General features: G+C 36.3%; 1 protein-coding gene across 6 annotated transcripts in view; it reads left to right on the forward strand.

Moving 5' to 3' along the window:
- Positions 1-22,059, forward strand: part of SYT1 (synaptotagmin 1) — a 1,262,805-nt gene that overhangs the window by 1,134,249 nt on the left and 106,497 nt on the right. For all 6 annotated transcript variants that reach the window (XM_077111509.1, XM_077111511.1, XM_077111507.1 and 3 more), the window contains one exon: positions 7,362-7,479. In XM_077111509.1, the coding sequence (XP_076967624.1) occupies positions 7,362-7,479 (118 nt within the window). The remainder of the gene's footprint in view (positions 1-7,361; positions 7,480-22,059) is intronic.

Below are 22,059 nucleotides of genomic sequence, written 5' to 3' on the forward strand. Positions count from 1 at the left end.
CAGGATTAAGCCAATTCAGGTAGTTTTTTAAAACTTATTCAAAAGTACATTTCCAACTTAGCCCCATTATGCAGAGGTCACTAAAGTGAACTACTCCTTTTATACATAAAATGATGGATAGTGTTATAGAAGCCATTAAATAAATATCCATTTTAAATCTAGCTTTTTATTTATCCATTGGAGATGACCTCTGTCCTATTACCTTTATAATGCTCTTTAAAAGGGAAAGTTATTGCAGTAGTTGTCTATTAAATCATTAATTTGTGTCTGCTCTATTCAGTGGCTGCTTTTAAAAAATAATAGAGCTATCAAGCTGCTCAGAACAAAGGTGGCTTCTGATTGTCAGCTCCGTATGCTAAGAGAGCAGGTTAATTTCTCTGAATCTCACAGTTGGAACTTTCCAACACTAACTGGCAGTTTCCACCTAGTGATCAAGGCAATTGACTAAAATAAATTATACATAAAGCTGAAATTCCTAATGGTAATAAGGCCTCTTCATGAGATAATCACGCCAGCAAAAACACTCATCTGTAGGCTGCAACTCTACAGGGTCTTGAAATTATCTTGTAAAAACTACACCTCCAATAAACAAAAAATAATTTTAAAAACATTAAAATATTAAAAAAGGAAAAGAATAACATAAAAAAAGAAAAAGAAAATATTAAAAAAAGAAAGAAAGAAAGAAAGAAAACTACACCTTCAGCAATGTTTTCATTTCTGGTTCCATAACAGGGTGACCATGGTACTGTCCATGGTACTAGGCATAAAGGAGGTACTCAAAATATATACCTTAGTTAACTCATTGGTTTAACTGGAGATGGTATTGATGGAGCATAGCATTGATGCTGTTTACAAAGCAAGAGACTCATTTCAGTACACTGAACAGACAATTATTTGTAAGTCCTTGTTATGTGCCTGGTGCTAGGCATAGAAGAGTCATATAAAACATGATCTCTGCTCTTCTGGAGTTTAGGAATTAACTCCAGAACACACACATATGAAATAAAAGAAAAAAATAGTCTCTAAGCATCATGATACTAACTTTAAAGCAATTGGTAGAAGAAACCCGCGTGGGCTAGAATAGTAAGGAGATGCTTCATTAAAGATATGGAATTTGAACTATGGCTTCATGGTTAGGAATAATTTATTTAGGTGGAAGGGAATAAAGGCATTGTGGGTGGATGTCCTCACTGCAAAGAGATGTATGAGTGCTGTGACTAACCCCCAGTCCTTGCTCCATCTTCATGACCAAGGCATTTGCTCTCCTGCCTGCTAAGAGTGTTGATAGCAGTTCAAAAATGAGTGCCCTTTCTTAGCCTTGCCTTCAGCTGTGAAGGGACTCTGACTTAAGAAGTAGGGATAGGCCACATCCAATGACTGGTAGATGCAGTAATACAAATTCTCATTCCTGTTGTCTCAAGTCAGATCATTTCTACAGAACTATCCCAGCTCCAGAGCTCCCCGTAAGATTAGCTGAGGCCTTTGATGTGACTGCATCATGATCAAAATTCTCCATCTATCTAATCCTGTTTGCCTCACCATCAAAGGTGCTAATCTCAAAAGCACTCCACAATAAACCTCCTTCTTGCAAGTTTCTGTTTCAGTCTTTTTTCCAGGGAGCCTGACCTGGGAGGACACTGTGTAAACCAACTTGATGGTATTATATTGTATGGGATATGCATTTATTCATTAAACAATCATATTTGTAGTCCTACTTTGTGCCAGTCACTATTCTGCTGGACACAGAGAGTGAGAAAAACAAGAGTCTTCTGACATGGAACTGATATACTGGTTGGGCAGCCTAATAAACATAATAGAATGTCAGGTGATGACATGCACTAGGACAAAAAAGAAGCAGGGTAAAGGGATAGTGTGCATGTTTAGGGTGGATGAGACTATTTTAGGTAGGGTGGCCCCCAAAAAAATATTCTCTAAAGAGGAAAATATAATGAGAAAGCTGAATAAACTAAGGGAACAATTCATTTCCAGTCTCTGGGGAAAGAATATACTAGGCAGAAGAAACAGAAAAGGTAAAGGCTCTGAGATGGAAATATGCTTGCCATGTTTTGTGAAAAGCAGAGAGCATAGTGAGATCAGGGGAATGGTAGGAGTTGGGTAAGGAGAGATCAGATCATATAAGGCCTTTTAGGGTAAGGAATACAGATTATTCTAAGTGAAATGGGAATATATTTAAGGGTTATGAACAGGAGTGTCCCATGATTTACATTTTTAAAGGATGACTGTGCGTCTATGTGAAGCAGCATTTGGAGAGTACAAGAGTGAAACAGAGACCGGTTAGGAGCCTATTCCATAAATCTAGACCAGGGATGATGGTGATTTGGATTTAAAGTTACCAACATCCATGGTTTTCCTGAAACTGAGGGGTTTCCCAGGATGCAGAACTTTCAGGGTTAAAACCTGTAGTCTTGGTCAAATGGGGATGGTTGATCACCCTACTTGAACTACAATGATGGCCCTATAGATGGCATGATGTGGGCAGATTAAGGATATATTCAGAAAGTTGAGTGGGCAGTGAAGTAGAAAATAAAGTTTGGATAGTTAGTGTGGAATCAAGTATAGCACTTCTTGGAAGTTAAAAAGAAAGTTTGGACCTTACAAAGATTGGCTTGGAATCAGTTTGCAGCCTAGATGTAACTTGGAAAATATAACAAAAGAGGCCTTGTAATGGACTGTTACAAAAAAATGAGAGAAGCGATTAAGGTCTGATCTCAGAGTGGATATTGTGGTAAAAATGGAAGTGGTATTGATGGAGATGGTGGTGGAGGTCATGGCAGTGATTGTGATAATGCTGGTGATGAAAGTGGTGGAAGTTACTTTGGAGATTGTGATGGAGATGGTGGTGGTGGTGATGGTGACAGAGGTAAGTGGTAGTAATGGAGGTCATGGTAGAGACAAAGTGGTGAAGGTCATCTGGAGGTCTTGGTGGTGGCAGTATAAGTGGTGTAGTGAAGGTGATGGTGGCAATTATCATAGTGGAAATGGAAGTCATGGTTGGAGGTGGAGGAGGTGAAGGTGGAGGTAATGGTGATGATGGTGTTAAATGAAATAAGCAAATTTCAATCGAAGAGACATTTACAAAAAAATCATGTTAGTCCATGTGAGCTGAATAACCAGATGAAGAGAAAAAAGGAAAGTTAACTGCTGAAAGCAGATTAGCTAGTGACCATGACAGAAAGGGATGTAGGAAAGGAGAAGCAGTAGAGAGGAGAGATTGGTAATGAATGTCTAGTTATTTAGAGACATAGTTAACATAAAGTGAGATTGGAATAGCCTAGTTGGTGAGCGGTTGGAATATTTATCTTTATCATTCTGGATGTCAGTCCAGTAGTAAAGATAAACACATGATTTTCAGACAAAAGACCTTGCTTTGATTCCACAATCAGCTCTCTATCTAACCTATATGACCTCTAAGTCTTTGTAAATTTGTAAAATAGACATTATTGTACTTACTTACATCATGGGCTATTGCTGAGAAAACTAGATGAGCAATGAGACTCAGAGATGTAGATTTGAGTACATTTTTTTTGCCTTTTTTTTTTATTTTCCAAGGACCTTTTTGTTCCCCAACACCATTAACACCTCGAGCTTTTGAGTGATAATTAAAATGTTTAATATTAAATGTTTATATATTGCTACCCCACCATCATTCTCCCAAACTGACATGTAAGAACTATGAAATAAAATAGTTTGAAACTCTCTATAGACAACTATCAAAACACTCCAATGCTTCTATGTAGATGACAAGAGATGTAGTAAAACCTTCATGTGGTAGAATAAGGTTTATTTTGGACTCTAAGGGCAGAAGAACATCTGCTTCTAATCACAGAAGTTCAGTGAAAGATCCTATCAAGGGGGAAAAAAATGTTCGTTACCCCAAAATTCATACTGCTCTGAGTCACTAAATTTGGATTTAGGATTTAAAGGTAGAATTGTCATGTGTAGCAATACTGACATTACATAAGCTTCATGTACAAGCCTCGTTTTTACAATAGCAGAAGGGAATACATCTTCAGGGGGTGGCAGAGCAGCAGTTCAGTCACTCATGTCTTTCCTGCAGGGGTCCAGAGGTCCATGACATATATCCTGGCTCTTCTCATTTTACATCAACTTCAGATTCCCATATCATAGACCACATATGAAAAACACATTTCAATCATATTTATAAATGTCCCAAATCAATTAATCAAGGGTCAAACCAGCATGTAACAGGAAAAAATGTTGCCTCAATTCAAGACAGATGTCCATTTGAATTGGGTATTTTCCTTGCCTTTTACTGGGAATTGAGTTTTTTTCTATCTGCTTGATGCCATGAAAGGTACAATTCCATACAAAACAGTGACTAGCTTGTGTATAGTTTGTTGATTCCAAAGTAATAAAAATTTAAAGCACTGAAAAGTACATTCAAATAATAACATATTTAGTTTGGCATGTGAAATATGATAATTGTATGAGCAAATGAAAGTTTACATAAGTTCCTAAAATACTGAATTAAATGTAGATCTGTAAAGGGTTCTAAAAATAACCACTTTCTCCCAAAGTACCCATTTTGATTCTTTTCTTTCAAACACTCTTCCCCAAGCTCATAGCTTTAAAATGACAGGTAATTTCACATTTTTCTCCTACTTCAGACATAGTTTTTCAAATTCTATATATCCTCTCTTCTGAAACTAAATATTGTGTAAAAATCTCAGAAGTTTCCTTGACATCATAAGATTGAAAAATAAAAAGATACTGGAAGATAGATAAGTTTTGATATTTTTTTCATTTAAAACAATTGAGAGTCCCCTAAATCAATTGTGGAATTAGATCATGGGCCATAAAGGAAGGTATCATTTAAGAGACAGTGCTCAAATCTGAAATGCCTAATTAGGATGGTTCCAGTAACCTGATACTGCAACACAGCGAGGTCCCCAGGGAAAACTATTATGGAAAATGGAAAGACCCTTCAAAAAGAACCCTCCCCCTAATGAGCATTTTTGAACAGCAATTTTGTTCATTTAAATTTCTCCTATCTCTTAAAATTCAGACAGATTTGACCATACTTTGTATTAATTTCTGTGATTTTGATTCCCATTCTGTATTTTCAGAGAGTATGAAAAGCAATTTATTCCAACACATTCTCCTAATGTGTAAATTAATTCCTAGATCTGAGTAGACACTTCAGGTGCATTTGGCACATTACAAGTACCTAATTATCTACACTAAAAGAATGGAGCTATAACCTAGATCATTCAAAATGAGGGTATAATCTAAAATTCCATTTATTCTGTTTTTTGAAAATGTGTGGTCAGTGATTTTTCAGGCAAAAATCCTGTCTTCAAGGAGTTTAAAAGTCTTGTGGGAGAGTTAAGACATGCATAATGAAACAAGAATAAGTCCTCAGTGGCATAAAAGATGTGCAGGTGAGATGCTATGGAAGCACAAGAAATAAAAGGTTTGGGGCAATAAACAAATGATGATGCTTCCAACAGAACTGTTAGCTAAGCAGAAAGAGGCACCATTTCTCTCTCTCACACACACACACACAAACATGTTGAATATATTACTTCTAGCCTATAGATTAATCATTGAACAAATAGACATGCTGTTTTAGTTTGCTAAGACTGCCGGAATGCAATACACCAGAGACGGATTGTCTTTTATAAAGGGGATTTATTTAGTTAGAAATTCATAGTTCTTCAGAGAAAAGGCAGCTGACCTTCCTTTGGCTTTCTCTGTCACATGGGAAGGCACAGGGCAAAATCTACTCGCCTTCCCTCCCAGCCTCTGAATTCAAACGGCTTTCCCCTGGGAGAAGCCCTTTCTGCATCTCCAAACATCTGGGTCTGAACTGTTGAGCGCTTGTCTGACTCTCTCTTTTAAGCCTCCAGCTAATTAAATTAAACGTCACTCATTGTGGAAGGCCCTCCCCTTAGCCGACTGCAGATGTGATCAGCCATAGATGAATTTCACATGCTGATGATTTAAGTCCACAGCAGCAGAACAACCGGGCACCATCACCTGGCAAAGTTGACACCTGAACCTAACTACTGCACATGCTTTCCTCTTTAAAAACAGATATAACGAATACAGACATAAAGGAACTATACTTCCTAAAATTGTTAAATTATATCTAGGTAATAATTTCCACGCTTGGAGACTCCAGCTGATTTAGCACACATGCAGGCCAAATGCAATCATAATAGAGTATAACATGAGACCCCCTTAGGATATGTCTTCTGTACCTCATCCCTATGTTAAAAATCTTTCTATGGAAGTCTTCACAATTATTGCCTTCTTTTGAAATCCGAATTCACATTTTGGGGGGTGGAAAACATTAATAAGTGAATCCTGTTTTGTCACATACAAAATTCCCTATGTCCAACGGCGGTCTAAAGACTCCAGTATCCAAAGGGGGTAGGGCAAACCACTTGATATTTTTCTTTCTCTTGTGCTTGTTAAAATGGATGCAAATTCTACCTGAGTTGAACAATAGTATGATGTTTAATTAGTAATCCTAGAAAATAAGACTTAAAGTGAAAGAACAGATAGGAGTATTCTCTGAAAAAAAAGTAAACTTTTATATACCATCGTCATTTTAAATCTAAATCAGTTGTTCAAAAGTGCCTGAATACAGGATTGTTGAATGTTCTTTGGCCTAAATGTCGTGCAAGTGAAATAATGCGAGGGAATATGATTCTTAATATTACCGTGTGATTCCATTTTCTAGACTTCTGCTCAGATTTTTACAGCTCTTAGGTTAAGGAAAAAGAAAGTCAGATCTCACTTGAAATGAGTTAAACTAAAAATATCAATCATATAAAACTTGTTTTGTTGCACCTCAGCTATTAGAAATTCAAAATTTTACATTAATGAATAAAATGTAATGGAACACAGATACAAGTATTTTTTCCCCCCAAATCTAAAAATACTGTGCACTAGACATAATCACATTTGGAATGTAAAAAGACAAAAATTTAGTTAGGTTTATTCTACTGAAAAACATTAGGTTCTTTTAAAAACTATTTAATATGGTAATGAAACTTTGCCAAGAGTTTAGCAGTGCTATGCAGAGTGCAGAGTCTCTAAGGAAAGACATGTAGGTCCCATTTCCTGTACTCTTAAATTATGGATTTTTGATGAATGTTAAAAATATAGATGGATTTTTAAAAAACTGGCATGAATTACAATCACTCTTGATGGTACCTTAATGAATGAATGACCATGTGCAATTGCCGATAGACTGATGAGTTTTCAAACTCTTTTATAATTCTCTTTTTGAGGAATTTACATTCTTCAATGTATGTCCATGTGTATAAACTATTGAAAAAATACTAATACCTTCTTATTGGTTCTTATAGCAAGAGAAATTGGGTGATATCTGCTTCTCCCTTCGCTATGTACCTACTGCTGGCAAACTGACTGTTGTTATTCTGGAGGCAAAGAACCTGAAGAAGATGGATGTGGGTGGCTTATCTGGTAAGTCCCTGATGTTGATGGATTTTTTTAATGTGCTGTTTTGTCATGGACACCAACCGCATAGCACCCTTGCTACAACTCCCCACTTCTTAGTTGATCACTGTCCTCTTTCCTATGGAGCCTCAAAGCAGTCTCAGAATTCATCCCAGCATGGCCTCCAGGAAACCACTCTCAAACTAGTGGAATTGTCTCCTAAAATGAAACCTAGTTTCCTGACTCATAGCCAAAGTCTCAATTTCAGTTGTAATGCAGTGAACCTTTTTCCTTCTCTTCTGAAAGGCAGTACCTACTATGGATTATGGTTTTGTTGAGGTTTTTAATTTTTTATCAAAATTCACACATGATATAAAAAACAGTATTTGTATTAAGTATTTGATAACCTAATCTAGCTTTTACAATATATTGTTATTAAAATTTAGCATTTCAAATTTATATGAACAGTAAAATCTCTATTTGAGAGTATATTCGCATGATAATGCATTTATTTTCTACATCTTATGTTGGGGGTAGTTCAGACTTTTGCATAGAAAGTTCTATACAACCCAACCTTAGTAAAATATGGTGAGTAAAGTATACTCCTGCTCAGAAGCTAAGTCAACTCAAGGTCTTGTCACTTCCACAGATGAATATAATTTTTTAAATTTTCTTCGCTGTGTGATTAAACCAATTATATTTCTAATTTTTCAGTAATATATTAAAGTGTGAGGGATCTTCCTGATATATCCCAAGGTCACTACAAACCATCTAATTATGGTTATTATAGTTTGTGGCTATGGGGTTAGAACCAATAGTTCTGGTTATTCAGTGCTGTCTTGAATAAAATTATCACTAACTCTAAAAGGTTACCCTATTATAATGTGATGGTTTTACATTCTAATACATAACAGCTATAAAAATGCTAAAGCTGAGTTGCTACTTACTGAACCACTATTTTTTCAAGTTTATTTCTCTTTATATGTAAGTCACCTGGGAAAGCAACATTAATTCTTTCATGTCACTAAGACCCTATTTCATAACTTGCTGCTTTCATTGCTGAATAGCATAAGAAAGCAAATTTGAAGCAATGAATACAGTTTCCTCTAAAACTGTAAAAAGTATATAATATGTGGGAAAAAAAACAGAGGAATTTTTAACTGCAGCAACAGTTCACTCCCATATTACTATTTAGTATCATTCAGCAATGAATTCAGACGTCTTTGACCCTTCCCTTTCTTGGTTCAAAGTCAAATATGATTACATGGTTCCTTAGCATCCTTTCTTGCATGTCACGTTCCATTCCAGATTCCCATGGCAACCATCTCCACATCACCCTGTACCTGGGGTTCCCCTAGTTCTCCTTTCCAATTCATCTTATACTTGTCAACACAGCTCCAGAAACAAATTCCAGTGGAGCCAATAATATGTTAAGACCCCTCATTTGTTCCAGCGTCTTTCAAGGTCCTAGACATGAGTTCCCAATCATTATAAAACATTTTAACTACAATTTGCTAATCACAGTTTACTAGCTTATTCCACTCTGACTTTTCCTCCAGCATCCATCCCTTCTTTTTCAGTGGCATCAGAGAGGCTGCAGGCATTTGGGGATCTAGCTAAGGGAAGTCGGGTTTAGCAGGATACATTTATGTGCTTCCCAGTTATATTCATGCACAGTTAGGTTACTGATAACCATCAGCTAAAGAAATGGCATCTGAATGACTTCTTCTACCCACTGTCTCACTTAGCATTGTGGCATGAAAGGGATAAGATTAGAGGTCATCTCTATTTTATGTTCATAATTTCATATTCTTTCTTCTAAAGAGAAGCCACAAAATTATATAAGCTTCAGACCCTGCATAATCTATGTCCAACGTTGCATCACATAAATAGCCTTAAAGAGCCACAATCTTAAGGTCTCCCTCTTGCCTGTGTAATTATGTCATAATCACTCAAGTCTCAATAACGTAGATCCTTCCAGACTTATGTCCCACAATATATCAAACTGTCCAGCACTCTGTTCTCCAACATGTTGCACGACTTACAGCCTCCAATCTTGGCTTAGGTCTTTTTCTCCATCCAGAATTTACTTTCTTTCAACAATACTAGGTAAATCCTACCCATTCTCCAGGTCCACTTCAAGTATTATTTCCTCCATCCATTCAACGAATTTTTATTCAGCACTGTTCTAAACACTAGGTTCACCTGAGCAAAAACAAACAAAAGACCCTCCCCTTGAAAATATGAAGGGTCTACAAAAGCGAAGGCATTGGAAAAATTGAGGATTTCCCTACGTTCTAATGGGGATGACAGACAAGAAACCAATAAATAAGAAAAGCATATGGCGTGCCAAACAATGTGGCGAAAGTAAAGCAGGATAAGAAATGTTGAGGGGAGTACAGTTTTAAATAAGGTGGTCAGGAAAGGCCTCATGAATAGAAAAAAAATAACATTTTTGCAATGACAGGGAATAAGGTGAAGTGAGCCATGGAGTGTTTGTGGGAAAGAGCATTTTAGGTGGAGAAACTCCATGAAGCCATTTATGATCCATTCCAGTAGAACAGATCTTTGCCTTTTTTTAAGATGCCAAGGACTGTTTGTTTACACCCTTCAACATCACGCATCTCCCTCACTAGACTGTGTTATGTATTTCCATATCCCACAGTGCCCTTACTGACCAGTAGCACTGAGCATTACTGCTGGATGAATAATGAATTATTTACAAAGGAGCTATGGCCTGAGAAAAAACAAGTCTTACATTTCAAATTATATACCACTAAAATGAATTTAAGCATTTGGATGGTCTGTCTAAAAGTAAGTTGGCCTATGTCCAAGAAGACCAAAATATATAACAAGATTATTCCAGCTAATTCCTCTGCCAAACTACATTTGCTGGAAATAGCTAGTTAATTTTAACAAAAGTGGGCTGTTTTGCCAACATTTAAATTCAACCCTGCCACTAACTAGCTGTTTAACTTTGGACAAGTTATTTAGCTTCTCTAAACCTCAATTGCGTTATTTAGAAAGTGAGAATAATAATAAGGTGTCCATGATAAGATATTGGAAAGAATAAAATGGGAACATAGGATCTGGCACACATAAGTGCTCAGTAAATATTATTTTTGTTAGTAACCTTTATCAAAATTTGTGCTAGATATACAAAATGTGAAAGCAACCAAAGGGCAATTAAACCAAATGATTGATTCAATGGGGAAAAAAAAGTTCATCTGTTTGTTTGATGGAATTGGCTGATTAATTCAGGCAAAGTGATAACAGTAGGCTCATGCTTTGCACAAACTAAATAATGAATTAAGCAAGATATGGAATAATCAACAACAAAAATGGAGGAAAATGAGTCAGAAATATTTTTATAATAAACTTTCTTACTACCAAATGGGTCTATTTCTTGCCTACTGTGCTACCTGTTACTACACTGCACTGAGACTTTGCCTCTGCTGTATGTCGATAAAGAAAACCATGTAAATTCCAACTCTTTATACTTTACAGTAACAAATTTGAATGGACTGTTCACATCTCTACAATAGACCCAGGTATTTGCATTTTAACATTTCAACTTTTAAGTATTCGTGAACAATGGCAGGGTTCCCTGAATCTAGCTATTTATACTGAGGTCTTGATTCTTGAAGGCTGCAGGGCTATTCTTCAGAAAGAGTTTAGGGGGCAGGGTGGTAAAAATGAATAGCTTTGCTGCTAATCAAGCCTTCTGCCTAGAAACCACATCCCAGTATTTTCACTGCCTTTTGCACATCTGCATGTTTGGAATAAATCTCATTTCAAATGACAAATATGTCTTCTATTTGTGAAAATTGGTGGAAAATATAAAAAGGTCTACAAAAGTGAAGGCCCTGGAAAAGTTGAGGATTCCCTAAGGTATAAGGTTATATGTCTTGCAGTTTTGAGATGTATTATCTAGCTTTTATACTCAAATTTGTACCTGTGTAGACTGCCAAGTCAGAAAAGTTTTTCATAAGCGAATTTCTTGTCCTTGTTTAATTCATAGCTATTGCTTTTTTTTGGTCATACCAGAAATTTGAGGCTTCTCAGTACAACTTTAGCAAGGAAGGTCTAAATAATAAGTTCAATTTTGGGCCTTAGTTCACAAATTAAATAAAATTCTGAAAATTTTCTATTTAAGGACATGGATGTTTCAAGAAGGAAAGAACGGCTTTCTAAATCAGCAAAATTGAAGTGATCATAAGCTTTTAAATTTTGTTTTCTTAGGCAGAAATCCTATTTGTCTACTGAAATCTGAAAATTATTTTTAAATGTTAAAAAAAAGTCACATTATCACTTAGCTGCAGAACATTTTCCAATTTAGAAATCCATTTCCAACTCGTTTTTTACATGTGGTCCTCCGAGCCCAGTGAGGTGGTTTCTGACAACAATATTCTCATTTTCCAGTGAGGAAAATCGAAGTGTAGTGACATTTAATGGTGTACATCCAGCATTTTGCTTCATGTACGGCATACAGAAGGCGCTCAATACTGGCAGGTGCTTTTGCTGTTATTGCTATCCAGAGTCATCTGAGATGTGGGTAGCATAGCTGGGGCTGAGGCCCATGTTGCCTGGTTCCGAATTCAGCACACTTACCGATACCTCCCTGAGCCCTCCCTACTCCCACAGCCCTCAAGACGGGAAAATGAGGAGCCCCAGCTTTTAGCTATTAAAACCCGACTCTCTTGCTTGAGGCTAAAACACCAAGATGAGGTCCTGAGCGTAGGTAAAGGCTGGAATGGAGATTTTAAGACCTGGAAATTGAGACCTTCTCTGAGAGTGGGGACATTTCCACACGTATAAACCCCGATGAGTCCCCCGGCGCTCCTTTTTTTTCTTCACAGAACTAGGAATTGACTCTCTTACCTCACGTGTGACCTCTGGCAGATGTCTCCCCTTTCCTGGCCCAGTATGAAATGGAGTTCAGTCACAGGCCCGTTCCATCTCCTTCATCCCCCAAAACCAACACATAGGCCTTTTGAACATTTTCTAAGTGTTTGTCTCATTAAGAACCATGGAAAACAGACAAGGGTAAAAATGTGCAGCCCTGCTTTCTTGATATGGTCTGTGTTCACCTAAACAGTGAACAAAACCACAGGAGCACACCAAACATGGGTCAAAAGGATGCTGGGAAAATGTATAAACGGGACTGAAATCACATTCACCTATTCCAGCAGCGTCCCAACATCGAGATGCTAGAGAGGTGGCTTTGAGGTGGGATCACGTCATAGACACCCTTCAGAACTGAGAAGCAAAGTGGCGGGGAGTATTCTCACTCATCATCTATCCCTCCCACTTTCCACCCCAACCCTCAACCCCATCTTCTTTGCCATCCCCAGCCCTGTCTTGCACTATGGAATCTATCCTGTGAAAAGTAAGAAGTAGACTTTAGGAGAGGTTCCCCAAAGTATGCAAGTCTCCCAAAGAAAAGGACAATGAAATTCACAAGTGGCAGCAACTACCTGAGGAAGGGTGGGGGAGGTAGAGGGGGACTTGTGGTGATAAAGGAGCCACCATCAGGACACGTCAGAGTGACGGTGTGTGGATTAGCCACTGAGACCTAGACCAGAAGACTTACCCTCTCCCACCCCCACATACACATTTTCTCCTTTCTATAAAATGAAATTTTTTTAAAAGTTATCATGGATTTGTCTTTTTCCTATCTGCTTTTCTACTAGAAAGTAATTTGGGAACTACAGCCATATTTTAATATTTGAAGTCATCTAGGACAGTGCGACTCACCCAACATCGAGTAATCATGAGACTCCACATAGAAACCATGAATTAGCAGAGGCATAGCATCCCTTGAGGCAATATTTATGAAGATGTGATGGTTTGTTTACAGACATAATGTAATTCCAGGGACTTCCTCAGACCAATCTATAACTGAATATCTAAAGGCAGGAACCTGGAAATTGCATTCAAACAAGTCCTTTCCTCCATATTACACTTAAGTATCTTGAATTTGAAACACACAGCTTTAGAGGCATAACTACTACATTATAATTTTAGCTGAGGCACAGGATAGGCCAAATTCCAAGTTAGAATATTTTTGTCAGTAATACAGAATGTATCTTTTGTCTTATTTGGGATTTCCTCAATATTTATTTCATCTACTCAATAATCTATTTGCTGAAAACTTCTGTACCCACATACCTGAACTTTTCTCCTTTCTTCTTCAATCTCTTCCATTGAAAGAGAAGATAGAAATAGTAAGTGGATCCTTTATACACTCCAGTATCTTTTCTTAATACCCTTGACTACCACTCTCATATGTCCTTCCACTGGTGCTGAAAGCATGACAAAGAAAATTCCAAATTCCAAATTGCATTGAACTCACAAAGCCACTAGTCTGGGAGCTGGGCCAATAAATAAAGTGGGAGAAACTTATTTGAGCCAATTAGATAGGGATATGCAAATTAATTGACCATGATAAAAGGGTCAAGCAATAATATGCAAATAAACTGGCACCTTATTGAGCTAATGGGACAGGAATATGCATAATAAGGTGGTTGTTATGTCAGAAGTTATCATCACAATTTTAGGCTTGAATGTTGCAGTATAAAAATTAATTCTGATATATTTCAAAATGCTTAATTATAAGATTGACAAAATAATTGGAATCACTAAGATGTGAACAAAATGATCTAGAAGAGAAATGACAAATCTTGAAATAGAATCATACTAGACATTGAGTTCCTGTATTGAAAAGATGTTTAGCCAAGCCCCATACAATTTGCAACCCAGACACAGTTGTCCCACAGAATAGGTAGAAGTGCTACACCTTAAAGTTTAACAGGGGTTTTAATGGAAAAAGGAGAGTAGATGTGGGATGTGGGGCCAAATTTGAAACAAAGAGAAATGGGCATTGGGCTGAAAATGTGTTAATTCAGAACGGTTAGCACAAACATTCCTAAGAAGATTCTTTAGCCAGCACATACATGTCTAACTATTCACTAAACATTATTTGCATGTGCACTCTGCTCCAGGCACAAGGTCAGTTTTTGAGTTTATGATAATAGTAACAACAGCAGACACACTTGCAAAGCACAACATATGCCAGACACTGTTCTAAATGCTTCACGTATGTTAACTGATTTAATCCCCATTACAATCCCTGATGAAATAGATACTGGGGTTGTTTGTATATAATTGTTTTCATTAGAAAGTTGTAGGTTTACCAAAAAAAAAAAAAAAAGCAGAAATTACAGTTTCCTTATACCACCCTGCCCCCAAAACACACACACACAGTTTTCCTTACTATTAACACTTTACATTAGTGTGGCAAATTTGTTACAATTGATGAAATCATATTAATATAATTATACTATTAGCTATTAGTACATAGTTTATATTCACGTCCACTGCTTATGTTGTAAACTCCTGTGAGTTTCCTTTTTAATTTTTAAATCTAGTAACATACCTAACCACACTCAAATATATCATTCAGTGTGTTAATTACATTCACAATATTGTGTAACTGCCACCACCACCCATTACCAAAACTTTTCCATCATCCCAAACAGAAACTCTGTACCAATTCAGCATTAGCTACCTATTCTCTATCTCCATCACAGTCCTTGGGAGCCTGTATTCTAGTTTCTGACTCTATGAATTTGCTTAGTCTAATTATCTTGTATCAGTGAGATCATATATGTCCTTTTCTGTTTGGCTTATTTCACTTGAGATGATGTCTTCACGGTTCCTCCATGTTGTCTCCTGTTACAGGATTTCATTCCTTTCTACAATAATATTTCATTTTGTGTATATATCACATATCCGTTGATGGACACTTGGTTTGCTCCATCTTTTGGCAACTGTGAATAATGCTGCTATGGATATCAGTGTGCAAATATTTATTTGAATCCCTGTTTTTGTTTCTTTTGAGTATGTGACTAGAAATAAGATTGCCAGATCATGTGGAAATTCTAAACTTTCTGAGGAAGCACCAAACTTTTTTCCATAGTGGTTGAGCCACTGTACATTCCCACCAGCAAAAAATGCGTGTATCTACTTCTCTAGGTCCTATCCAACATTTGGATTTTGGTTTGGGTTTTTAAATAACTTCCGTTCTAACGGATGTGAAACGATACTTCGTTGAAGTTTTGATTTGCATTTCTTTAATGGCAAATGAAGTTGAGCATATTTTCATGTGCTTTTTGGCCATTTGTATATCTTCTTTGAAGAAATGTCTAATCAAGTATTTTGCCCATTTTTTGATTGCATTGTTTATCTTATTTTGTTGTTGTGTTACAGAATTTCTTTATATATTCTTGATATTTAACCCCTACCAAATATGTCGTTTTCAAATATTTTCTGCCACTCTGTAGGTTATCTTTTTACTATCATGATGAAGTCTTTTGATACACAAGTTTTTAACTTTAAGGAGGTCCCATTTATCTATTTTTTCCATTGTTGTTCATGCTTTTGGTGTAAAACCTAAGAAACCATTTTATAACACATGGTTCTGAAGATGATTCTCTATGTTTCCTTCTAGAAGTTTTATAGTTTTGGTTTCTATATCTATGTCATTGATCCATTTTGAGTTAATTTTGGATATGTTGCCAGATAGGGTTCAACCTCCATTCTTTTGCGTATGGCTATCCAGTTTTCCCAGTACTATTAGTTGAAGAAATTATTCTTTCCTGATTGAGTGGATTTAATACCCTTGTCAAAATCAACTAGCAAGTGTTTTCTTTCAGCATTTTAAGTATGTCATCCCACTGCCTTCTTGCCTCCATGGTCTCTGATGAGAAATTGGCACTTAATCTTATTAGGATTTCCTTGCAGATAACACGTTGCTTTTCTCCCAAGCCTTTCAGAACTCTGTCCTTGTCCTTGGCATTCAACAGTTTGACCACTATGTGGCTACATGTAGTTCTCTTGAATGTGACTATTCATGTCTTTTGTTAAATTTGTGAAGGTATCTGCCATTATTTCTTTGAGTATTCCTCCTGCCCCTTTCTTTCCCTCTTCTTCTAGGATTCCCATAATATGTATATTTGTATGCTTTCTGGTGTCCCACTGCTATCTTATGCTCTTTTGCTTTTCTTAAAATTGTTTTTTTTTCTTTTTGCCCTCAGCCTGAATCATTTCAATTGTCTTGTCTTCAAGAACATTTAATCTCTTCTGTCAGCTCCTATCTGCTATTGAAGCCCTCTGGGAAATTTTACATTTCAGTTATTTTAGTTTTCAACTCCAGTGTTTCTGTTGGTTCCTTTAAAAAATTTATATCTCTTTATTGAGACTTTCATATTGTTCATTCATAATTTTCTTACCCTTTAGTACTTTCTCTGTGTTTTTCTTTATCTACTTGACCATACTGATGATCATTGTTTTAAAAGTTTTTGGCCAGTATCCCAAAAGTCCAGTCTTCTTCACTGATGGTTTTTGGATTTTTATCTTGTTGGTTTGGATGGCCATCCTTTCATGTTTCTTTGCCTCTTAATTTTTTGTTGCACACTGTACATTTTAGTATTTAGCATTAACTCTGGAATTTATTCTCTGAACTATCCATTTCTTAAATTTGCATCCAACTTGTGATATGATGGATATGTTCTTGGTTGCCAGTAGCTAACAAAAGTAAACAAACCAATGCAAAACAAACAAACAAACAAAACACCTTTCCAGTCTTTGCAAATTGTCTCTGCATTGACAAGTGCTCCCTCAGAATCTAACCCTCCTATCAAGAAGATCAGCCTGAGGTAAATGCAAAAGTACAGGTTCTTATCCTTTCTTTTCTGAGCTTGCATCTTGTCCTGTGCTTGGGCTTGCTCATAGCATTAGGAATTGCCTCATTTATAGGAATTTAAATAGTCTGTCTACTCCGTATGGAATAGACTTTCTCCGTCTCCCAGGTGTTCTATTGTATGACTTAAAACAGGTAATGCTCTGTTCCCAGGCCACTTTGACTTAATTATTTCTTATACTATTTTAGCTATCCACAAGCTGATTCTGTCTGGAGGGCAAAATTTGGAAGAGTGAGCTGATATGTTTCCTGGTTTGTTCTTTCATGTTGCCACCTGATAGATTGGCAATGACATATAGACACTCCAGTAATAATAAAGAGGGGTTACTCTATCCCCTCTAGAACTGGGCCAGGGACCCACAATGGAAGTGCAGTCCAGCTCTATACCGTGCTAGAGAGGGTGGGGGGAGGGGCTAGCAAGGACTTCATGACCTTTGCTTAACATTTTTAAAGCTATGTTTTCTTGATTTGGTATTCACCCAGCTGCTGTAACCCCTTAACTGTTTTCCAGAAATTTGAGGAAGATGGCTCCACCAGTTTTCATTAGTTCTAAGATTCTGTGGAGGAACAGCACCTTGGAGTATCTTGCACCACCATCTTGGTTGTCCAGAACCTAGATACTATTTTAATGCTATCTTATTGTTGGAACAGAGGCACAGAAAAGAAATAACTTGCCCAAGGTGGTAGAATTAGTAATAAGCAGAGCTAGGATGTCAACCCAAAAGTCTGTCTTCAGAATCCCTGAATAAACCTGACTTCTAAAATCCTTATCTATCTCACCAAGTTCAACACAGAGAACAGGTGACAGTCTACATTTTACAGTTTTAAAGATGCCTCCAAATTATCCCTGGTTCCAAATATCCTCTATACCTCAACTAAAGTTCCATCATGGAAGTCACTAAAATAATGTAGTTGGTTGATTGCTTAATTAGATTTTTGGTTACTTAGACAGCAAAGACAGGATCGATAAGTCCATACGACCAGACATCAAATATCAATAGCTTATTTCCCTGTGTAAAGGACCTTCTCAGTTTCTCCCTTGTATACAGATTTGTATGTTATTTTTTCATTGATTTCCTGCACACCAAACAGGATGAGAACCAAAGCAATTAAGTTCCAGCTGTCTCAGTGGTAGAAGGGTATTGCCAGAACATTGTGGAAGAAGGTCTAAATCTAAAGTACTTGACCATCTCTTAAGTGGTGGGAGCAGGAAAGAAAAACTCCACCTACTGCTCAATTTAATCAAGCACTGATTCTGGGAGAGTGGACGACATTACTGGTGGGAGGCAAAATGATATAATAATATAAAAGCTTACTACTCCAGTAAGAGCTGTGGGACTCTGTGGGTTAAAACTGCTTATTTAAATATTAAAAATGAAGAAATTTGAATTGCAATAGGCAACTTTAGCAGAAAAACGGAGCTCAGCTGGAAAACGTTAACAAGAGAAATCCACAGATAGAGAAGTGGAGTTAGTAAGTTCCAAAGAGGTTTGTAGTAAAACACTTTACTATTCACCTTGAGACTCCCAATTTTATAGGTGGCATAAATGTTTCTGTCCACTGAAATACTGAGTGGATCAGTAAAAAAGTCTTGCAAGGTTGAGTAAGTCCAAAAAGGAGCAGAATAGCTCCATGGGGGCAAGCTTGGAAATAATATATTGAAGGGGAAAAGGTAGCCCAAATTGGAGAATAGAATAATAGGGTCAATTATAAATCAGAAAACAAGTCATATAGAGCCATCCTGTGAAGACATTCTCCAAGTGCATTGCTACAGCCAAAAAGATGTTGTCATAGAAGATTTCATAAAAACAGAAGGAAAAGAATTGTCTACCTTTGTCCAAGACTGAAGCTCGCTCTTGTGTGGAGTGCATGCGATTATGTTTGCCCACCTCGGGAAAAACCTAGTGCTGTTAGACACCAGAGGGCAGCTCAGATAAAAGGATGAAGGGGATGTGTGTGGGAATTTGTAGTCTAGAAAAGGAAGACTGAGCAGAAATATGATTAAGGCCTGAAAATCATAAATCATTTAGCTGGAATAATACCTACCTGTTTACTGTATCCCCCAATCCTAGAATTAGGAAGCACCCTTGATGTCTGAAAGAGAATACATAAAAGGAAGAGCCGTTCTGGATAATCTCAAAAGCTGCTTTCTACTAAAAAATTCTTTGTCAATTTTTCTTTGCTACTTTATACTTGAGTAGGAAGTTTATGAAATTTATTGCTCAGGGAAAGGGAAGAGATTGAAATAAAAGGTTGAGATAAATGTATGGATCTGTTTTGAGCTATAGGCTTAAAAGGGGACATCTCTGAAGCTTTATTTGTGCTGTCATGCAGGACCCTCATGCGTTCCCTTGAGTTGCATACCCACTAATCCCAGTTCCATACCCACTAATCCAATCCAGAAGGACTGCGTGTGGGTCCTTGAACTAACCGATTGTAGCCTCTGCTCTCCATTCAACACGCAGGAAAGGTATAGGGAGGGAGGTCGCTGGATTGACAGGACTAATGCCACAAAATGTTTAGTTGGATCTTGCAAAAGAGAGTTTATTATCCATATTTAGTTATGAGCTTTTTCTTAATAAAACTATTAAAAATATATAGCATGATTAATGGGAGAAATTTTAGGTGGTATATATGTAACTAAAATAAAAATTTTAAATATATATTAATATATATTATATATAAAACTTTAAATATCTTTTAACATATATATAATATATTATATAAAATATTTATATATAATATATACATAAATATATAAATAATATATATAAATATAAAATATATTATATACACATAGCAAAAGTCTGCTATTTTTGGCTTGCTTTTATGAAGCAAGATGATTCTTATTAGTAAAGCCTATAACAGGTCACAAAAACAGAAAATATTATTGAGTCTCAAATACTGCAATAATACTCAGAAAACTAGGAACATCGAAAACGATCTCTTTTTCAGTTTGTACTTTATTATGGTTACCTCCACTTACACAAGGATACGTTGTATGTGGTCACCTAACCCTTTGTCCCTAATCTCTGTCATAAATGTATCACACTCTCTTTTTCTCTCTTCTCCATTGTCTCTTTTCCAATTCCATTTCTCTCTTCTCTGCTGTACCATGAGCTACTTTGAATGTAAAGTTTTACTTATGTGTGTATTCCTTGAGTCCCTAACGCATATGTTGGGAGAAGAGACCTCAATATACCCTGCCTAAACTACCAGTTATGAATTTTTAAATTCTGCCAATCTAATCAGTCATTTTTGTCTTCATTTTCCAACTGATTTGACCAAATTTTTTCACTTAAGTAGTGAAATTCTTTTGGCATCATATAGCAGCAATTTTATTACAATAGAAATAGTATCTGAGAAATCAATAAAATAAGAAATAATAGAAAATGTAACTATTTAAATTGGTGATTTTAGCTGTTATGTTAAGGAGAAGTTTTCCTCTTTTCTTTATTCATATCACCCTCTCCCCTTAAGGGATAGAAAAACTCAACAGACTATCTCCAAGAGATAAAGGAAGAAAATGATCCAGAAATGCACACATTGCTATAGTAATTCCTCAATAACAGTCATACAGACATTTTCTAGGGAAGAATTAAAGACAGAGAATGTCTCCCTGGTGGCATCTCTTTGCTGGCATGGACAGATAAGGGAATGATTCCGCATCTTAGCTGTGTACTGCTTTACAGGCTAACTCCTTACAAATGCAAGTCAGAAGACCATAGAGGCTAGTTGCATCTTTGAATTACTTAATGCCTTAATTTTTGCTGCACATCATTCTCGGTGATCCTGGAAAACTAGGAAGCTTCATATGTTTTTCATCCATAAATAAATAAGGTTATGTTCTTTACTTAGGAAATTGATTTTTAACTTAAAAATATGCAATAAGATATTTTTTTAATCCTCGGGAATGCTGAAACCTCTCTTACTTAAAATTAAAATAATGTGTTTGATTGACATAAGAAATTGTTAGGTTTTGAACTACTGATTTCAGTCAAAAGTATAATAGTGTAATTAATTAATCAATTGTCCCCTGATAGCAAAGAAAAAAAACCTGATGCATGTTTGGCAAGCGCACCCTCTCAGAACTGGTACATATACATGTGGAACTGCAAGATTACACAGTTATCTACTAATATTACAGCTGTTATTTGTTGATAATATTATGGACTTTCATATCCTGATTAATTAAGGAAACAAAGGCTTTCATAAACATGCTTCAATATTTGCCTAGATTTTTGTTTTAAAATTATAGGAAATTCCAAAAAATAAGTTCCCATAACCCCACCACTTATGAATCATTAATATAAAATTACATTCTCATATTGGATCTTCTAATCCCTTTCCATTCCTTAGATATCATTAGTAGTCTCAAGGAAAACAATCAAAATTACATATCCTTCCATGGTTTCTCTTATACTTATACACATTATCTACACATATACATTTTACAAAAATGAGATCATATGAACATTATTCTGCAATATTTTTTTTTACCTAGCAATATATAATAAAGATCCTTCCAAGTCAGTATTATAGATCTGCCATCATCTCTAGTGGTCTCCTAGCACTCCTTTGTCTGGATGTATCATGATATATTTGGAAATTCCCTCATTAATATAACTCAATAAGGAAAACAGTTCAACCTCTCTGAAGGACTTAAGACCTAAATCAATAAAAGCATAATGTACTCCTAGATAGGAAAACAACATACTAAAGTTGTCAGTTCTTCCCAAATTAATATTAAATGCCATAAATGTAGTCAAAAGATAGGTAGCAGGGCGGTGCAAGGATAGCTCCATTGTAGAATTCTCTCGTGCCATGAGGGAGACCCAGGTTTG

The sequence above is a fragment of the Tamandua tetradactyla genome, chromosome 7 (assembly GCF_023851605.1).
Source record: "Tamandua tetradactyla isolate mTamTet1 chromosome 7, mTamTet1.pri, whole genome shotgun sequence".
Lineage (NCBI taxonomy): Eukaryota > Metazoa > Chordata > Mammalia > Pilosa > Myrmecophagidae > Tamandua > Tamandua tetradactyla.